The 21,035-nt window shown below is 36.0% G+C and overlaps 1 protein-coding gene across 5 annotated transcripts in view; it reads right to left on the bottom strand.

Annotated features, from left to right (window-relative positions):
- Window positions 1-21,035, bottom strand: part of WRN (WRN RecQ like helicase) — a gene marked incomplete at its 5' end in the record, with an annotated part of 118,594 nt that overhangs the window by 72,015 nt on the left and 25,544 nt on the right. For all 5 annotated transcript variants that reach the window (XM_084877027.1, XM_084877028.1, XM_084877029.1 and 2 more), the window contains 8 exons: window positions 24-159; window positions 1,390-1,470; window positions 3,350-3,722; window positions 8,371-8,485; window positions 14,228-14,297; window positions 15,720-15,869; window positions 16,610-16,758; window positions 17,147-17,292. In XM_084877027.1, the coding sequence (XP_084733153.1) occupies window positions 24-159; window positions 1,390-1,470; window positions 3,350-3,722; window positions 8,371-8,485; window positions 14,228-14,297; window positions 15,720-15,869; window positions 16,610-16,758; window positions 17,147-17,292 (1,220 nt within the window). The remainder of the gene's footprint in view (window positions 1-23; window positions 160-1,389; window positions 1,471-3,349; window positions 3,723-8,370; window positions 8,486-14,227; window positions 14,298-15,719; window positions 15,870-16,609; window positions 16,759-17,146; window positions 17,293-21,035) is intronic.

The following is a 21,035-nucleotide window of genomic DNA, read 5'->3' as shown; positions in this document are numbered from 1 at the left end:
TCATTTCATATTACAGTGCCTACCTTCACTTTCTTCTTCCTCTTCAATAGCTTCATCCTCATCTTCCTCTTCTTTACAAGGAACATCCAGATTTCTTTCCACATCCATGCATCTTGAATGAATTGGATCTACTGTGTGACTATTTAGGTTTTCTAAAGACTGGGAGTTTAAAAATAATTTTAAAAGCAAAACCATAGACAGTGTAGTATCTTTCTCACCAAACACAAAAAGAGTATCATTAACAGAGCCTACAATTTTGCTCCAAGCTGGCAGATGCAAGCAATACCACAAAAGAACATGTGCGCTCTAATTTAAATATGTGCTCAAAAATGGTTTCTCGGGCACAGGCCAAAGATGGAATACTTTCGGCATAAACAGAAGTCATTAATAGCACATACGGAACTGTTCCTAGGGAAAGTTATCATAAATTTTGAATTTATATTATTTAAAACAATTTTTCTTCAGCATACGTCCATGTTTTCAATTCCTAAGCAGCCGATGTGGATTTTAATATTATTTACTTTTGTAATGAGTTTCTCTATATTTACTCATCACTCATATTCTTTTTTAGTAAGAATGAGGTTTAAACTATAAGCAAACAATAAATATGTTTTTGATATTGTCAAAACAAGAACAAAAAGATTCAAATACTTTTAGGCAAGAAATACTAAAAATGTAAAATAAAAGTTTTTTTGTTTTTATTTTGTCTGACAATATCTGATTTCCTTTCCTAAATGAAGATTATGTAGTTAAAGACTGTTAGGATCTTTCAAAATTGTTTCATTTGTAAAATTGTTTTACAGAGAAGTGGCAGGAAGAATTATTAAACTACAGTTCTCATTTTCTCCTCTTATTAAAACTTCCATTTAATAAAGTTGACTTTAAAGTTTTTTTTTTAAGGTATATTCATTTTAGGCTTGGAAAAGGAAAATAAAAGTTCTGTTCCTGATTGTTTATTCAAGTTAATAAACATACTAGAAAAGCATTTTAAAAATAAAGTTCTCTCACATGGGCACCAAGTTGTCATCTAAGAGGTTCCATATATAATATGCTTATAGAAGTCTAATAGTATCCTATAAATTCACTACCTAAACAGCATTCTTCAGAGAAATGGTTAATAAAGGAATATGATTTAGTATTTACATTCTATTATTACTATTAGCTAATATTTATTAAACACTTTACAAAATGCCAGGCTCTACTAAGCTCTTCAGAAGTAACACCTTAAGTAATAATTACAACTGTTAACTTAGTATCTAAAAGGCTAAGAAACCTGCTCAAAGTCACACAGCTAATAAATGAGATGCAGTTTAGAATTAGGTAATTTTTTAGTTAATTAAATGTCCTTTTTAAAGAACTGGAAGTAATTTTCAATAATTTTAAACATACCTTAAGCATCTCCATTTCTAAATCTTCATCACTTTCAATTATATAAGATGTATCTTCTTCATTATCCTTGGGAGATAAATCCTTTAAAAAAAAAAAAAAAAAAGGGATTTAAAACATTAATTTCAGTTTCATTGACTCCATACCTCTCTTCTACAAAATATTCTCTTCTCTAAGATAAATTTATAATACATATTTATATGTTTCTATGATAGAAAGACAGAAGAGAAAGAGGGTAGTAAGGAGGAGGAAGAAGGAATAAACATAGAAAATAAAGAACCAAATAAAAAGAGAAAGAAATATAATTGGAAAGATTAAAAAAAGATACATTAACAGACTTGAAATAAAGCCCACACTATAAATGAGAACACAAAGTGTCAAGCTCAACTATCATTAAACAATGTCAAACTGTGTTTCCCAAACTTTTTGAGCATAAGAACCTCTTTGCAAGTTTGAAAAATTCTACACAAAGTCGGGAACAATCTATGATCATAAAAATACCTTTAAGTAAATCAATATTTTACAAATAGCATCTTCATGTATTTGAAAAACAATGTCAGATAAGTTATTTATTTAGCAACTAGAGGCCTAGCGTGCACACAAAATTATGTGCAAGCTTGCTCCTCGCCCTGAGCCACTGCTCACATGGGGGGGGAGGGGGAGGGGGGAGATGCTCAATGCACCTCCTGGTGACCGGTCTTTGATCATTACAGCATTACAACCACTGGGTTTTTATTATATAGATTGATGATGTTTAGATATGAGGAAACTTTAGAATATTTTGACAATCCCCAGAAAGCAAGTGTCCAATAGCACACGAACATGCACAAAAGATGGAAGAAAGACCACCCAAAAATGTCTAATATTTAAATTTTAAGTAGGAAAAGAATGTAGAACCTTAATTAACCAGAAAATATTAAGCTTAAAAATTTTTTTAACTCTTTTACATTTAAAATGAGGTATTTCATGGATAAATAAAAAATGCTACTAATTGCCAAAACCGGTTTGGCTCAGTGGATAGAGCATCAGTCTGCGGACTGAAAGGTCCCAGGTTCGATTCCGGTCAAGGGCATGTACATTGGTTGCGGGCACATCCCCAGTAAGGGATGTGCAAGAAGCAGCTGATCAATGTTTCTCTCCCATCGACGTTTCTAGCTCTCTATCCCTCTCCCTTCCTCTCTGTAAGAAATCAAATATATATTTTTTAAAAATGCTACTAATTATTACACAATAATAAATGGCAATAACTAGGGTAAATGATGTCAATCAGATCATGATATCCTGATCATAATTCTGTATCATTATATGAAACATCATTTCAAAGTATACACTTAATATGAAATTTCTAAAAAACTAAAGGGTAACACAGATGTTAGCAGAGATAGCTATAGGTAAAAGGCAGGAGAAATGCTAAAATAGCAAATTCCAATAAATGTGTGTTCACACTATAAAATCCACTGCAAAACTATAAGATGTTGCTTATTATATTAAGTTGGAAGTAGTAAAATATGGCTCACAAATTTTGTTAATAAAATTTCATTGAACCACAGACAAGTTCATTTGTTTACATTTGTCAACAGCTGCTTTCACACAAAATAGGCAGAACTGAGTAGTTACAACAGAGTCTGTGCAACCTACAAAGCCTAAAATATTTACTATGTGCCCCTCTACATAAAAATATGTGCCAACCCCGCCGAAACCGGTTTGGCTCAGTGGTAGAGCGTTGGTCTGCGGACTGAAAGGTCCCAGGTTCGATTCCAGCCAAGGGCATGTACATTGGTTGCGGGCATATCCCCGGTGGGGGTGTGCAAGAGGCAACTGGTCGATGTTTCTCTCTCATCAACGTTTCTAGCTCTCTATCTCTCTCCCTTCCTCTGTGTAAAAAATCAATAAAATATATATTTTTTTAAAAATGTGCCAACCCCTACGGGTGAATCAAAATGGTTTTCTCTTTACTTAGTACCTCAGGAGATTTGCAAGTAACATCACTAAGGTTCTCTTCCAGAGCCTGCTGTTCCAAAACTTGCAGTTCATATTCTGTAATATCCAACGACATTATACGACTTTCTTCTGTATTCTTGTTCAATGCATTGTGTTCTAGTCCACCTTCCCATTTCACTTCATTTCCAAGCACATTTTCTCCATCCTGTGTAATTAGATTATCAAGTGTTGTGTCCCAGGCCTCCTCTTGTTTCTCTTGTACTCCACCAGCTGGATCTTCGAATGGTAGTAAGTTCATATTAACGCTGGACCTCGGTTCGGTCTCAGTAGAATCAAATATCACTTTCCTCAGTGAATGCAGATTTTCTGAAATATCCTTCAATAGTATAGAAACCCTAAAAAAAATTAAGAAAGATTAATTCATCTTAATTGCGTAAATTATAAGGGCAAGTTTTAATGTTTTGGGACAAATAGCTTTCTAAACTGACCCCACCTCAAGGACACTTTGTTTTGTTTTGTTTTGATTTTTCAATTATACATTGGATTAAAGTTGCTATTCATTCCCTAATGTCTGTTGTAGTCTTATAGCTGGTAGGCTACTCTCTAATCAGCGATGCACCTCTTCAATCAACAGTTGACTTGTATGTTTATTAAATGCAGCAGTGTTTGGTCCCAAACTAATTGTTTATAAGAGTCATACTTTTTATCACAATTAATTAAATGTAAATGACAACAATGAAACATAACCACTAAAAACAAAAACACCATATCCTTGAGTTCTAAGTTGAACATGTAGAAAGACTTAGCAAATGCTTTCCCTTTAAAAATAAGTTCTCTTTGATTAACTGGAGTTCAAATAACTATAAAAATTTGGAGGACAAATCTTAGGAATATACATTCAGATTGCTTCAAGGGTCTTAAATTTTAATTCCATTTTAAAGAAACTGAAACTGGAAATTACAGATGATACACATGGATATGTTTAAACAAGAAACACTCTGCAAAACTCCAAACATCAGGCCTATATTTAATGAAAACGCCATGATACATAACAGAAAATTAGAAATACATACTACGCATTAACACATTAAGTTAAAAGAAAATGTTTATGATCCCAGGTTTTACCTTATTTTTTTCAATTTTCTGATCAAACTAGTTCCAACTGTAACACATAAGAGTGTTTATGTTATAATTAAAAAATAAAGATGTTTTGTATCTTCAAAAATCTGAAAACTAGACACAAGTTCTTTGGAATAGGAAAACACTTCCCTTCAGTGGGCAAATATAAGAAGTCAAAAAATATGAAGAAGATATAAAGAATAAATATGAAGTGAATTTCTTAACTCCTTAAATATAGTTGCTAATATAGCATTGTAACTAAGTGAGTTTAATGGCTATTTATAAACAAACCTGATTAACTGAACAAGAAAGCAACTGTTAGAGTATAACATGAGACACACTATCTTACATAATGGTTATAGAGCTTATTAAAGCAATTTTTAGTTATAAAAGTAGAAATTAAAGGGAGAAAAGGGACTGTTGCGCAAAGACATGTTATACAATTTAACTAATGCTTTTGTTTAGTTCTTCTAATTTTTCTGAATTATAATCAATGCTTAATAAAATATTATATGACTTTTTATTAAGTTTATTAGGGTAACTCTAAGTTTCAAGTATACAATTCTATAATCCATCATCTGTATGTTGCACTGTGTATTCATCACTCAAAGTCAAGTCTCCTTCTATCATCATATATTTATCCCTATTTATCTTCCCCTACCACCCTACCCTCATTCCCCTCTGGTAACCACCATACTGTCGTCTGTGCCTATGAGTTTTTCTTTGTTCATTTGTTGTTTTCTGTTTTATACCCCACATACAAGTGAAATCATATTGCAAAAGTGACAATAATCAAAACAGCATGGTATTGGTAGAAAAACAGACACACAGACCAAGGGAACAGGATTGGTAGCCCAGAAAGGAACCCACATATATACTGGCAAATAATTTTTGATAAATGAGTCAAAAACATACAATGAAAAGAAAGCCTCTTCAATAAATGGTGCTGGGAAAATAGGAAAATCACATACAAAAAAATGAAACTAAACTGCTATTTGTCACCAAAAAACAAAAATTAACTCAAAATGGATCAAAGACATAAATATAAATAAATATATAGAAAACATAGGCACCAAACTTATGGGCCTTGGTCTTAGAAAGGATTTTATGAATTTGACCCCAAAGATAAGGAGAGTAAAAGCAAAAATAAATGAATAGGACTGTATCAAACTAAAAAGCTTCTGCACAGTAAAAGAAACCATCAACAAAACAAAAAGGCACTCAAGTAGGAGAAGATATTTGCAAATAATACCTCGGATAAGGGGCTAGCATCCAAAATATATAAGGAATTCATATAACTCAACAATAAATAACAAATAATCCAATTTAAATATGAGTAGAGGATCTGAACAAACACTTCTCCTGAGACTTACAAATGGCCAACAGATATATGAAAATGTTCAAATTCAACTATTATATGGAAAGGCAAATCAAAACCACAATGAGATACCACCTCACACATGTCAGAATGGCTATTATAAAAAAAAAAAGAAAAGAAATAACAAATGCTGGAGAAGTTGTGGAGTAAAAGGAACCCTCATACACTGCTGGTGGAAATGTAAATTGGTAAAGCCACCACAGAAAACTGTATGGAGGATCCTCAAAAAAATTAATAGAGCTACCATAATAGATAGCCTCTTCTGGGTATCTAACCAAAAAGTTCGAAAACATTTATTCATAAAGATATATGGGCCCCTATATTCATTGCAGCATTAATCACAGTGGCCAATAACCTAAGTGTCCTTCCATGGATGACTGGATAAAGAAGATGTGCAACATACATATATACAATGGAATACTACTCAGCGATAAGAAAAGATGAAATACTACCATTTGCAACACCATGGATAGACCTAGAGAATATCATACTAAGTAAAATAAGACAGACTGAGATGACTTTTAAAGTTTCATATTGATGATTCAAATAAAGATTTCATCATTTATGGGAATTTCATGAGTTTTTTCCATACTGAAATCACCGTTCTAACCTCACTCCAAAGTTGGGCTCAAGCTTAAGTTGCCAAAGTCAACATCAAAAAATCAAAAGCAAAATTAAATTCAAACCTAAAAACTCACTAATTCTAACACTCTAAAACTCTTCAAATCTTACAAAGAACATTTATCATTAACATGCAGATATACAAATGTAAGACCTGTGTGTAAAACATCAGTAGGAACAGACATGCGTCGCAGTTTGATTGTTACATGCATGGGGAACGCTGAGACATATAAACATAGCAACAGTGACACAAAGATCGACAAGCCTGTTAGGGCTCATTTATCCTGCTAACATCAGAGAATAACACATTTCATGTAGGGTAATTATTTACTCTAAATACATCAAAAGCTGCATTGCTTTCTTCAATAATGCATAGGATTATTGCATTATTCCTTCTTTCTAAAGATTATTATTATGTATTTTAGTAGCCTACAACCTCAACACCCAGCAGAATGTCAAGTACATAAAGGCAATACCACAAATATATACTGAATTTAAATCAATGACTACATATAATGACAAACCAATACTTTCCCAGGTCCACTGCAGCATAAAATTGTTCCCTAGTTAACAAACCTCTCAAACTGCTCTATTTTAACAGTTCTTACATTTTTATAGTTTTGTCCTCCACTTCGGAGCTAATTAAATATAACTTCCAGCTGTTGTCAGGTACATATCATTCCTTATCCATAGCTCGTCTTTATTTTAACTGGTTATCTGAGCTTGTCAATCACAGAAAGCAATATGCTCTGACTGTGGCTTCATGTACTCCACTGGAAATATAGAGTTAAGTGAGCCTGAATTCATGTTTATTGCATGTATTTTGGCTGTTCAAGGGCCTTTTTCATTCTTTTCTGGTTCTAAGGTATAATCTAGATAAATGAGGCATTACTGTAGACTTATTACAAAGAACCTGAAATCAGAGATTTAACTAGATCTTGTTTTGACAATAAAACTTTACAAGATGTATCTTTACTAAAAATTAACCTAGTATTTTCCATTCTCAAGTTTTAAGGGAACCTATTTATCTTTGGCATCACAAAGCAAAGCATTCATAGACATTTTAATTGCTAAAAAAATTGTACGTAAACATCATGGAGGGGAAAAATGAGAAGTGTATCTTTCCAAAAGTCTCAAAGTTACATAAAAACTACTAAAACAATGTTGCTAGGGAAAAATGACTTTGAAAAAGAGCTGAATTTCTATATCATATTTGAAATATCTCTATCAAAATATATCACAAATCTCATCCAGCAGAGAATACATTAACATTCATTTGTCAGTCAGAATTCTATTTTAACTAACTGCTTCATATTTCTACAAAGTATTTCTGCCTCAAAATTACATTGCCACATTGTAAATCATTCACTATTCCAGAGCAATCCTGCTTTTAGAGATTTAACAAGGAAGCCATTCAGCAATTAAGATTAGGTCAAGGCCTGATTTTAAAAGGAGACAGCTACCCAGCACCAGTCAGTCCTATGAAATCCTATTTCATTAGCTATAAAATGATCTTTTAAATCTGAATGTCTCTTATTCTAACAGATTACTGGTTGGGTAGAATTATTACATAATAATGAGATAATAATCAGAATAATGAAGCTAGTAAGTATATAAGTTGCTTTTACTTACAGATTTCAAGTGAGCAAACTATAAATATAATGAAATGAAAGATACCCCAAAACACAAAGACAACTTTGGATAATAAATATTTTCTTTCATATGGACTTATTTATTTAATTTTGCGTTGCTTCCTAAGATATCCCACAAAGCAGACAGAAAAACCCTAAACTTTTTAATGCATGATTTAAAACTGGAAAGATAGTTCCCTGTATTTGAGCAAACTTATATTAAGTCTACCTTAATGAAGTAATTCTTCATTTGCAATAAGAATTAACAGAATTGATTTTAAAATAATATGTAACCTCTGGGGGTCTTCCAGTTTTCTAAAAGTGTCAGGAAGATGCTTAGCCAGATCCATCATCTCCTCAGAGATTGAAGTCAATTGTTTCTTCACATCACTAGGTAGTATTTCTTCCTCTGAAAAAAAGAGTCAATATCAATTTGCAAGCCACAAAGCAAAGATATTTATTTAGTCACTTATTTAAACTGTATTAGGGCTTACATTTTCATTTTCTTTCTTTAAATAAATGGCAACCAAAAGACCTCCTTATCCTGTCTCCAAAACACTTTACTTCCCTTTCAAATTTTACTATTTAAATTTTAGAATAAATTCAACATGACCTGCATTCATACATATTACAACCCAGTGGTTATCAACCAGGGCAGAAAGGAAAGATAGGAATGAGAATCTGAACCCACCTGCACTATTTTAAAATCAGAAATTAATATAATACCATGTGGGCTGCTTATTAAATATAGTTTGGTAAAACAAAGCCTTACCCAACAGCCATTCCTTACTGTCCTCCTTATCAGTTGTCAACAAAATAAAATGTAAGCTTTCCTAACCACTGATCATCTTCCAAACTCTCATTTTCATTCTGTCTGGCACATATTTACACCACAAAATCTGCTCCTATTTCCCAAACTATTCCCCAGCTTAGAATTTCTTACTCTAAAAATGACCAATTCCCTTGTCCTTCAAAAAGTCCAGCCTTGGGAGGCATTTAACATCATTATTTCTAATTGCTGAAGTTATCTTATGATCTCAAAATCACATCCTCTCATTCACGGAAGATTTTTAGCACCTGGTTCACTATCTTTCCTTTCACTACTGCTCTTGTGATAATTCCTAGTGATTTTTTTTTCTTTTTTAATATATTTTTATTGACTTTTTTACAGAGAGGAAGAGAGAGGGATAGAGTTAGAAACATCGAAGAGAGAGAAACATCGATCAGCTGCTTCCTGCACACCCCCCACTGGGGATGTGCCCGCAACCAAGGTACATTCCCTTGACCGGAATCAAACGTGGGACCTTTCAGTCCGCAGGCCGACGCTCTATCCACTGAGCCAAACCGGTTTTGGCAATTACCAGTGATTTCAACATTCACGGAGTTGCTCCACCTAAAAGTGCAGCATTTTCTGTTCCGTAATGCCTCCATCTCCATCTGTTCCTCAACTGACCTCAGCCACACATCCCCACAGTCATCTATAACAATGAAAGCGTAATACGCTAATTACTGGTAGACTGGACATCCTTCCAGACGACCTTCCGGGACGAAGCCCGGACTGTGAGGGAAGCCAGGTCCTGGTGCCAGAGGGAAGCCAGGGCCGGCAGCCTGGGGAAGGAAGGCCTCCTCCCCTTGCACGAATTCCATGCATCGGGGCCTCTAGTGACCTTGTAACTTCCAATGAGGTCACCACTTCCAAACTTTAATGGTAAGCATTCCACCCTCTGAAGACCAACATGCTCTCTTTCTCTCAAAGATGCTTTCCCCATACAGCAGCTCTCTCAGTTCCAGAACCAAATCCATTGACTCTACCTTTTCCTTACCCATTATCCTTCAGACTGCCACTCTTCACCACGTCTTACTTGCCTTGCTTACCCATATTAATCATTCGCTTGTATGGACTCAGCTCTTTTGCTCCTTCATCCCTCCATTGGTATTTACCTGGATCAACCCCCTACTCTAATTCAACCCAGCTTTTTTACCTACTTGATGCCTGGACCCAAGTAGTTGAATATAGATGAAAATAAAACACAACTACGATGACTCACAAATAAAACAATCTATGATGATTCACCTCACTTGGTTCTAAATTCATGACACAGACCTCCCACTTTCAGTAATGACTGTTAATCGTTCTACATCTCCCACTTCCCACTCCCAAGATGACTATTTCATACTTCTTTTTTTTCCCCTCCAGCCTCCAATATCAGCTTGTCCCTCCTTTCACTCAGAGAATAACTCACCTCTTATTTCACTAAGAAAATAGAAACAAGAAGAGAACTATCTCATCTTCCCACCCCCAATCTGCGAGTTAGTCTGTACTAGAATCACTACTCCCATCTACAGCAAAATTTCTGGAGTCGTCCATACCCACTGTCTGACATTTCCTCCTCCCATTTTCTCCTAAACTGGCTCCAAGTGACTTTCACCCCCACCAGCACAGCACAGCTGCTTTTGGAAAGGTCACCAATGGCCTCCCACTGTCCAATCTAATAGTTAATTGTAGTTCCTCAACTCAATCAAACTCTCCAAGGTATTTCAAACAGCTGGTAACTTCCTCCTACTTAAACCGTTTTTCTTCACTTGGCTTCTGCACACACCTCCTACACCTGCTCCATTATTACCAGTCCTCTCAGTCCTCTCTGCTGCATTCCCTTCCTCCTGGACAGAGTCCTCTTCGCTGCCCTGGCTGTCAGGACTTGGGCCGCTTCTGTTCTTTACTCCATTCACTCCCTATTTTATCTCACCCAGTTTCACTGTTTATCTATCATCCGATTGATTCCCAAGGTTACATCTCCAAAGCCAACCTTTCCCCTAGCTACAGAATCACATTTCCAACTAAGATATCTTCTTAGGCATCAGAAAGCATTAAAATTTAGCCTGTCCAAAATGTAAATGTAGATTTTTTTTTCTCTCTCACCAAAACGTGTTCCTCCCCATAACCTTTCAACTAACTGACCCTTCCCTTCCATTCACTCAGTTACTCCAACCAAAATATCTTGATTGTTCTCCTGGTCTAGACATCTCACCCTTATGCAGAATTCATTAGCAAATCCTTCATAATAAAAACCTTCAAAATATATACGGAATCTACCACTTCTCATCTCTATTGCTAACAGCCTAATCCAAGCAATCATTATCTCTTGCCTAGACTATTACAATAGCCTCATGGCTGACTTCCCTGCCTAAACATTTGCCCTCTTATAGCAGCCAAAAAAAAAATCCTTTTAAAATAAAATTTTAATCATGTCATTCTCCTGCTCCAAATCCTGTACAAGGGTGTTCCCATCACTTATCACTGTATTTATTTTAATTAATAAAATATGAAGTCAGATTCATAGCCTATAAGGCCCTAAATGATCTATCTGGCTCAAGCTACTTTTCCAGCCTCATTTCCTGCTACAATCACCCTTACTCATTTCACTTCAGTTACATTCACTATTCCTCACACAAGGCAAGCTATCACCCTGAGAGGCTTTGCTCTTTCTTCCCTCTAGGCCTGCTATCTCCTACCCTCAGGTATCCATGTGGCTCCTTCCCTCCCACTTCCGTCAAATTAAAAGAAGGGGCTTGGTCTATTTCCTTCAGTGAATTTCCCCAGCAACCGAAACAGTGCCTGAGCCATAATAAACATCCAACAAATACGTTACAGAAACAAATCTTCCCTTTCCAAACCAAGCTTCTAAAAAAAAAAAAAAAAAAGTTTTCACCTGTTTCTCACATTCCTTAGATCTAATTAGTCCTCTGTTCATGTTAAAATGATTTCCACACACACCATTCCACTAAGGTTATCACACCTGCGTATACCGAAACCTATGGACTCTTTTCTGTTTTAATGGTACATGCTCTAAATGACCACCTTTTCATTGAAATACTCTTGTCACCCAGTACACCAAAGCTGCTGTAGTAAAAGGTTACAAAAAATTGTCATGTTGCCAAATCTAATTATTAAGTCCCCAGTTTCTCAAACTTTCAGCAGAATTTAAAACAGTTGATAACATCCTCCTACTTAAAACATGTTCTGCACTTCGCCTTCTGCACACCACACCTCCTGATTCCCTTCTATGCCTATGGCTACTCCTCTCTCGTCCCCTCCTCCATGTGAACATTAAATGCTGAGAGTTTCTCAAGCTTCTTAGACCCAATTCTTCCGGACGTCATTTCTGATGTCCTTCCTGACCAAGCCAGGGCCAGAGGGAAGACAGCCGGGTCCAGAGTGCCTGGGTCCCGGAGGGAAGCCAGTGCCAGCAGCTAGGGGAAGGAAGGCCTACTCTTGCACGAATTTTCATGCACTGGGCCTATGTGTGTGTGCGTGTGTGCGTGTGTGTGTGTGTGTGTGTGTATATATATATATATAGAGAGAGAGAGAGAGAGAGAGAGAGAAGGAGATTTCAAAGAGGAAGGGAAAGAGATACATAGAAACATCAATAATGAGAAGAAATCATTGACTGGCTGCCCCCTGCACACCCCCTACTTGAGGTGATCAAGCCCGCAACCAGGGTATGTGCCCTTGGCCGGAATCAAACCTGGGACCCTTTAGTCCAAAGGCCGAGTCTCTATCCACTGAGCCAAACCGGCTAGGGCTTAGACCCAATTCTTTATCTCCAACTCCCAATTCTTTATTTTTAACTCAAACTGTCTTCCAAGTTACAGGCTGTATACCTAAGTGTCTATTGGCTACTTCCATTTGCTATCACACAGGCTTCCTTCATTTAATATGTATAATATCAACTGTATGACACCTCATCCCCAAATATTGCTCCAACTCTTCAGTGCTCTTCATCCCTGTTGCTCATGCCAACAACACAGAAGTGATCCTTGACCCATGGCTCTCATCTTCAACATCACATTATGTTGAGTCTACTGCTCTATTAAATCTACTCTGCATCAATCCACTTCTCTCCATCCTCAATACAAGCAACCAAGTCAGGTCCCCATCACTTCTCACTTGGATTACTGGCATAGCCTCCTAATAAGTCTTCTTTCCACTGGGACCCCTGCCCTCCTACAATCCATTTTCTGCTCTACAGCCCAAGTTATTATTCAATGTAATTCATGTCACTCTGCGGTTTAAAACCCTCCATAACTCTTAGGAGGAAATGTAAACTCCTTAACATGACTTATGTGCTTTTCTTTTTCTGCCTCTGCTTCATTCCTTACCCTGTCATATTCAATAGTTCATCACACTGCACTACTTTCAATTGGCCATAGATACCATGATTTCTCTTTACCTCTGAAACTTTGCACCTGTTACCTCCTGTGTCTATACCACTTATTCCTCTGCTTTTCAGCTAGCTAACTCGTGCTCTTAGGTCTTGCCTTAAATATCACTTTATCTAGAAAATATTATCTAATACCTCCAAATATACACTGGATGCCTCTCCCATGTGCTAATCATAGCACCTTGTTTTCCCACATCAAAGGACTCATCTAACCACACTGCAACTGCCTTTTTTTTTTTTTTTTCCCACATCAGCATACTGCAATGTAACATCAGGTTTCAGTATTAAGTCCCTTTGTTGTTCATCACTTGTGGCAACTACTTTTTTTATTTTTAACTCAAACTGTCTTCCAAGTTACAGGCTGTATATCTAAGTGTCTATCGGCTACTTCCATTTGCTATCACACAGGCTTCCTTCTTTATCTCCCACAAAACGAGAGGTCATCCTTTCAGGGAACAGATTCACACTCCTGTATCCCCATATAGTAAAGCCACAAGCCCCAACTACAGAAGCCTAATAAGCAGCAATGCTACAGAGTGAAAGCAGGAAGTCCTGCTTGGCTACAGTAACATGGTGGAAACCCTAAGCCAGGGGTCTTCAAACTGCGGCCCGCAGAGGAGACTGATCCTGCCCGCCAGGTTTTTTGGGCAGCGAGCGCAGCCGAGGTGTTACAGTAGGAATTAGTAGTTCATATAGTCCGGCCCTCCAGCTCTCTGAGGGACCGTGATCTGGCCCCCACTTTAAAAAGTTTGAGGACCCCTGCGCCTAAGCCTTGGCCAAATAGTTGTTAAGCTAATGTCAAAACTGCTCAGTACTCAAGAAGTTGTAATAATAAAAAACACTTTGCACAGGTGTGAATATTGTCTTTTTTGAGCCAAACCTCACAAAAGAACAAAGTCAAACTTTTTTATTTTTAGGCCATAACATACCTTTATTTATGGAAAACAATTGCGCAGCATAACCCAGAGTTTGTAATTTTTGATAAATGATGAAACCAGCCTATGGGAAAACAGAAAAATGAAAAGAACATACTAACGATCATCCAAATTATGACCCATGTTTACAAAAAATCCAAAACAATGATTCCCAAAGCACTCAAAAAGCTAAATTCAACCCATTACGTTATGTCTTCATTTATTCACCACAATTATGAGAATGGAGAAAGTAAGCAGTCTATGCTTTAAAATGAAAGTTTAAGTTCTAATGTTTTAGCATCTAATATCACAAGCAGGAATCCAACCAAATAACTCAGATATGGAATTTAATAAAATACACTCAAGTAAGAGATGTTTTGATTACAGATAATCCATTACACCTATTTCATTAAATCAGCTGAGAGTGTTAATAGGTGTAAGAAACAATCCTTCTGGCTACTCTTAATAGGAATAATCAAGTCATACTGATTTTTCATAAATAAAAATGCTACAGATCTGAGCTAGTTCTCAACAAGTTTTATGATTTTTTTTTAATAGAACATAAAGGACAATTATCAACCTATTTTCCAACAAAACTGAATTTTTTATATATATTTTTTATTGATTTTTTACAGAGAGGAAGAGAGAGGGATAGAGAGTTAGAAACATTGATGAGAGTCATCAATCAGCTGCCTTTTGCACACCCCCTACTGGGGATATGCCTGGAACCAAGGTACATGCCCTTGACCAGAATCGAACCCAGGACCCATCAGTCTGCAGGCCGATGCTCTATCCACTGAGCCAAACCAGTTTCGGCTGAATTTTTTTATTTATAAAGAAAAAGTTTCTATTCTTAAAAAATAGACACACAAAAAAGGGAAGCAAAATATTCATCTACAAATGGAAGTATAAATTAGGGAAAAAGAAATTCACTGGGATGTAAAATATGCTTCTTGAGGAAAAAAAATACTGATAGTGCTATATATAAAGATAAGCCCAGATTTCACTACGTACGAATATATAAACATGAAAATGCATCTGACTAACAGCAGTAAAAACTAAATCTGGAGGCAATTTTTCTAAATTTACCACATTTTAAATATAAATATGTGAAATAAGGCCAACTTCCATATAGAAACTGTCTTGTATTTTTATTCTCAAGATGCTTATAAATCAAACATATCATCAATAACATTTGTGCATACTCAGTCCCAGCTTATTCGCCTTTCATGTTTTCAGAGAACTCACTTTTTTTTACATACAGATTGGACATTATTTTGGCTTCATGACAATAAACATAACTAGTACTGAACAATCTGCTGATGGGTACTTGTTAATTAATACTGAGACTTAACAGCTTCACTGAATGCCTTCCTAACATTTTTAATGCCAAAGTGATTTAAAATATCTTAGTTGCGTTTGTGCCACTAACACAACAAAATTTTTCTAAAGTAAATTATTTTAGGTTTCAAATATACATCATAGTCTAAAGATCTTTGGTACGTACATAAGCATCAGTAGCTGCATACAGTTTCTGGACCTCAGTGAGAGCATAATTTTTCCAATTGCTACAGCGGATAGACTTGTCTTTAAAAAGCTGTTTACCAAAGAGGTGCTTAACCAAACCATTGAGGCTCCAGGTCTCCGTACTTCTTAGCTAGAAATAATGAACATACAGCATAGCAAAAATTACTCCCTTCTAATTTCATATATTCCTAAATACCACCAAATGACCATGCTATAAATAAAGTTGGAAATATTAAACCAAAATATAAAGCATAGATAGCCTTTAATTTTCTGTCATTAGAAACTTCATTTGCAGCCTACATTATAAGAATTTAATTCTGAAATTTCCCCAATGTAGTTATTAAAATTCTTAAACTGTAAAACTATTGTTCATGGGGGAAAAATTGAATAGATTGGTACGCTTTCTACTTCCCAGCCAAATGAATACTTGGCTAAATATGAGAATTTAACCTAATGACTACATTAATAAAATATGTGAAATAAGGGTGATGGAATAGATGGTCAAAGTTCTACTGATGGTAAAAGCATCCTACCACAAGAGCTGCATTAGCCTCTTCCTTTAAAAAAAAAAAAAAAAAAAAAAAAAAAAAAGGTACTGGGTATTGATATAAATGGATTAACAAAAAACTTAAAATACAGTATTTAAATTTGAAAATATATAAAACAGTTCTAATATGGGGGAGGTACTTACTTAAAGAAACAGATTAGAACTGAAGGTTCTCATTATGAAACACTCATTTGGGACTTCTTTATTACAAAACCATACAGCTTAAATTATTTTTTCAAAAAGACTAACATTCAGATAGAAGCGACATTCTATGAAACACAAATTTACCTTGTTTGTGAAAATTATATATGTATTATAACTACCTTTTCATTGGCAACATTTGTTAGCTCCACAAAACCCTTCAATTTGATGTCAAAGTCGCGTAGAAGTTTCCATTGATCTCCTTCAATCCCAACACCGACCTTTTTAACTGCTTCATTTTCAAGCAACATTTTTAATCCCTGAGGAAAAACTGTAACATTTAATTATCATTTTCATAGGTTCTATCAGGTACGATGGATTTATTTTCTACTTCTGACACATTATATTTTTATATTTGTATTTATGTTCATGTTAAGTCAAAATTCAGAAATACATTCACCTGGAGTATTCCCTTTTTTACCTAAAGCAAAAAGCCCTGATTGAAGACAAGTTCTTTACTCTCTAAGTAGGAATAATATCAATGCCTGAAAGGGATGTGGAAATTAACCAGGGATATGAGTAGAACATAAATACTTAAATAAACATAAGGTAATGAAAGAAGTACCAGTTAATTCAAGAGCTTAATTTTATAGGGAAAATGTTAACATAATTATCTACAATATAAAAAAAAAAATGAAACAAAGAGAAGGGATACCAACCTGACATAGAGGAAATATGAAACAGGTAACATTTGCTCTCTGACACACACAACTGAATTAGTGCAACTCTGCTCAGTTGCCCTTTACTGTATATTGGTGGCCATTCCATATCGAATCCTACCACATCTCCGTCAGTCAGACTCATGCTACAGGGGAAAATAGTGAAAATTAGTTATGTTAAAATGTCAACTGCTGCTTTAACTAAAGGTGATATTCAAAAAGTTAAAAGATAAGCCACAGTAGGTAGAAGATATTTATGACACACAACTGCTAGTGAATAGCTGGAAAATATGAACAAGTCCTTGAAAAGTTACACAAATAATCCAGTGAAAAAAGGAGAAAAAACATGAACAATCAATTCCCAAAAGGAAGTCCAAATGGCCAATAAAACCAAATAAACCCATGAAGACATGAAATCTGACTAGAAATCATAGCAATGCAAATGAAACCTATACAATATCACAGCTATCTGACCAGCAAAGTTAAAGCCACACAACATAAAGTGCTGAGAAGGAAGAATATCTACCAGTGGGACCACTCATATACTGGTGAAGGTTTAACTTGACAATCTCTAGCTAAAGATGTATAAACGCTACCACCTGGCAAGTTTTTCTCATAAATATATGAAACTCTACGTGCACAACCAGACAGAAATGTCTAAGGATGTTCATTACAATACTGTTACTACTGATAAAAATGGAAACAAACTACATTTCCATCAACAAAAGAATGGAAAAATTGTGGCATAATGAAATAATAAAATATTAAATAAAGGTTAAAATAGAACTATATATACCAAAAAAATCTCAAAAACATAAAATATTGAGTGAAAAAGACAAGTAGCCAAAATATACATATAAAGTGAGAGAATTTTTTGAGGTTTTGAAATAGGCAAACACTATATGATATTTTGAAGTATAAGATTATGAATATTAGAGAAAACATGTGAGGGAATGATAAACATTGACCTCATGACTGAAGTTATCTCATTGGGCTGTGGAGGGGAGAATCAGAAAGGGCATACAGGGGGCTTCAGCAATATTTTATTTCATTTCTTAATAAAGATTTGAAGAAAATGAATAGTAAGACTTAATAAAGCTAGGTGGGATATATAAGTAGTGCTTATATTATTATCTATTACTGCTTATATTCGCCTGTTTCACAATTTTTTTAATTAAAAATGCATTTTAAAAACAAATTTCAATGCAATTTCTGCTTTGGGTCAAGATGGAATAAGTGGTCAGACATACTTTTCTTCCCTGAGCAAATAAAAAATTGGACAAAATTGCCCAGCCAGTATGGCTCATTAATTGAGCATCAACCTATGAACCAGGAGGTCATGGTTCAATTCCTAGTCAGGGCACATGCCTGGGTTGGGGGCTCAATCCCCAGTCAGGGGTGTGCAGGAGGCAGTGGATCAATGATTCTCTTTCATCATTGATGTTTCTATCTTTCTCTCCCTCTCTCTTCCTCTTTCTAAAGTCAATAATTTTAAAATAAATTTGTAATAATAAAAGTGTAATATGCTAATTAAACTGGTCATCCAAAGCTGGGGCTGTGAGGGAAGCCCGGGTCCTGGGTGCTTGTTGGCGACGGATGGAGGGAAGCCCGGGTCCCAGGTGCCAGAGGGAAGCGGTGCCAATAGCTAGGGAAAGAAAGGCCTACTCTTGCACAAATTTTGTACATCAGTCCTCTAATAAATAAATAAAATTGGATAAAACATATACACAATAGTTTTCAGACATTTGTCAATAGGCAGTGCAGCACTGTGCTCTCTGAGAGAAGGGAAATAAAGAGTGAGCCCTACTGCCGCCCCAGCTGTCTGCCTGGAACACTTTCCAGACAGCAAGAAGGAAGGAGATCCAAAGCAGAGCACTGAGTGGGGAGACAGGGTCAGGGCCAGAGAGGTTGAGGCAGGGGGAAGTTGTGGGTGGAGGAAACAAGGTGGGAAAGGACATTCAAGCACAGAGTAAAACTATGAGCCTGGACAAAAAACAATCAGTGGGCTTATAATTAACAATTCCTAGGGCTTATATAGAAATAAGAGGCATTCAAGTTCAGAAAAGTCAGAGTAAGGGATTCTTGCTGATCACTTGGAGCATTCAGCAAAGACACCAGAAGGCTCACACCTTATTATATGGCTAAATTACCCCCAAAGTAAAACCTGCTGTAGAAACCTACCCTGCCAAAGCTTAAAAGTAAGCCTCAAAATGTAGAGCTGATACTGCCCGTCAGAGCAAAGCTCCTTTCTTTGAAGGAAAACAACAAAATCTAGCATTCAACAAGATAAAATCACAACGTCCAATCAAAAATCCCCAGCCATGAGAATAAACAGAAAAATGTGACACATAAACTAGTATAAAAATCACTTAGTAGAAAACATTAGAATAATGAAATATACAGACAAGAACATGAAACAGTTACTATAAATATGCAGACTATGTTCAAAGATTTCAAAGAAAACAATGCCTGGCCAGTGTTGTTCAGTGGTTGAGCATCCACCTATTAACCAAGGAGGTCAAGGCTCGATTCCCAGTCAGGGCACATGCCTGGATTACACACTCAATCCCCAGTGTGGAGCACATAGGAGGCAGCCAATTGATGATTCTCTCTCATCATTGATGTTTCTATCTCTTTCTCCCTCTCCCTTCCTCTCTGAAATGAATAAAAATACATTTTTTAAAAAGAAAAAGAAGCCGAAACCGGTTTGGCTCAGTGGTAGAGCGTCAATCTGCGGATTGAAAGGCCCCGGGTTCGATTCTGGTCAAGGGCATGTACATTGGTTGCGGGCACATACCCGGAAGGGGGTGTGCAAGTGGCAGCTGGTCGATGTTTCTCTCTCATTGACGTTTCTAGCTCTCTCTCTCCCTTCCTCTCTGTAAAAAATCAATAAAATATATTTTAAATAAATAAATAAATAAATAAAATAAAAAAAGAAAAAGAAAACATGAATATGATGAGAGCCAAAATGGAGCATATTTTAAAGTATGTAAGTTCTACAGGGGGGAAAATACAATAAAAATTCACAGAATGGGATAACAGGTCAGATACTACAGAATAAGTGCATTTGCAGTCATGGTAAAAGAGACTATATACATACTGAAACATAGAGAGAAAAAGAAAGAAAAACAACAACCACAAAAAAAAAAACTGAAAGGAAAGAGAGCCTCAGGACCAATGACATAGTATCAAGCTATCTAACTTGTGTGTATAGAGAGTGCCAGAAGGAGAAATGACTGTTAATAGTTTAAATTAAATTATTGCAGTGTCTTATATTAACAGTCATTTCAAATGTTATTCTAAGGACCATTTGCTGTTAACTAAATTCAACAGAACCGATCACAACCATTTTTAATGCTACTATGTTGGTATCCTATATAATAAAAGGCTAATATGCACATTGACTGAACAGCGGAATGACTGGTTGCTATGACCTGCACTGACCACCAGGGAGCAGACACTCAATGCAGGAGCGGCTGGTGGTCAGTTTGCTCCCTCAGGGGAGCACTGGTCAACCAGAAGCTGCGCTCACGGCTAGGAAGCACAGCAGTGGTGGCGGGAGCCTCTCCCACCTCTGTGGCAGCACTCAAGTCCATGCAAGGTGGGCCTCAGCCGTCAGACATCCCCTGAGGGCTCCCAGACTGCAAGAGAGAGCAGGCCAGGCTGAGGACCGTACTCCCCCGCCCCCATGCACAAATTTCGTGCACCAAGCCTCTAGTTTTAATAAAATATAAAGGGGCACTTGGAGTTTGAATAATTCTTGCATTTTTACCCTTAGTTGGTGAAATAAACATAATATATTCAGTAGTACTATCTTAAGTGTTGAAAGTAAAATAATTAGCTAAAATAGTAAAAAGGCTTATGAATGAACAAACAGGCAAACAAGTAA

The sequence above is a fragment of the Pipistrellus hanaki genome (assembly GCF_964339955.1).
Source record: "Pipistrellus hanaki genome assembly, chromosome: 3".
Classification (NCBI taxonomy): domain Eukaryota; kingdom Metazoa; phylum Chordata; class Mammalia; order Chiroptera; family Vespertilionidae; genus Pipistrellus; species Pipistrellus hanaki.
This window is presented reverse-complemented; position numbering and strand designations above follow the sequence as displayed.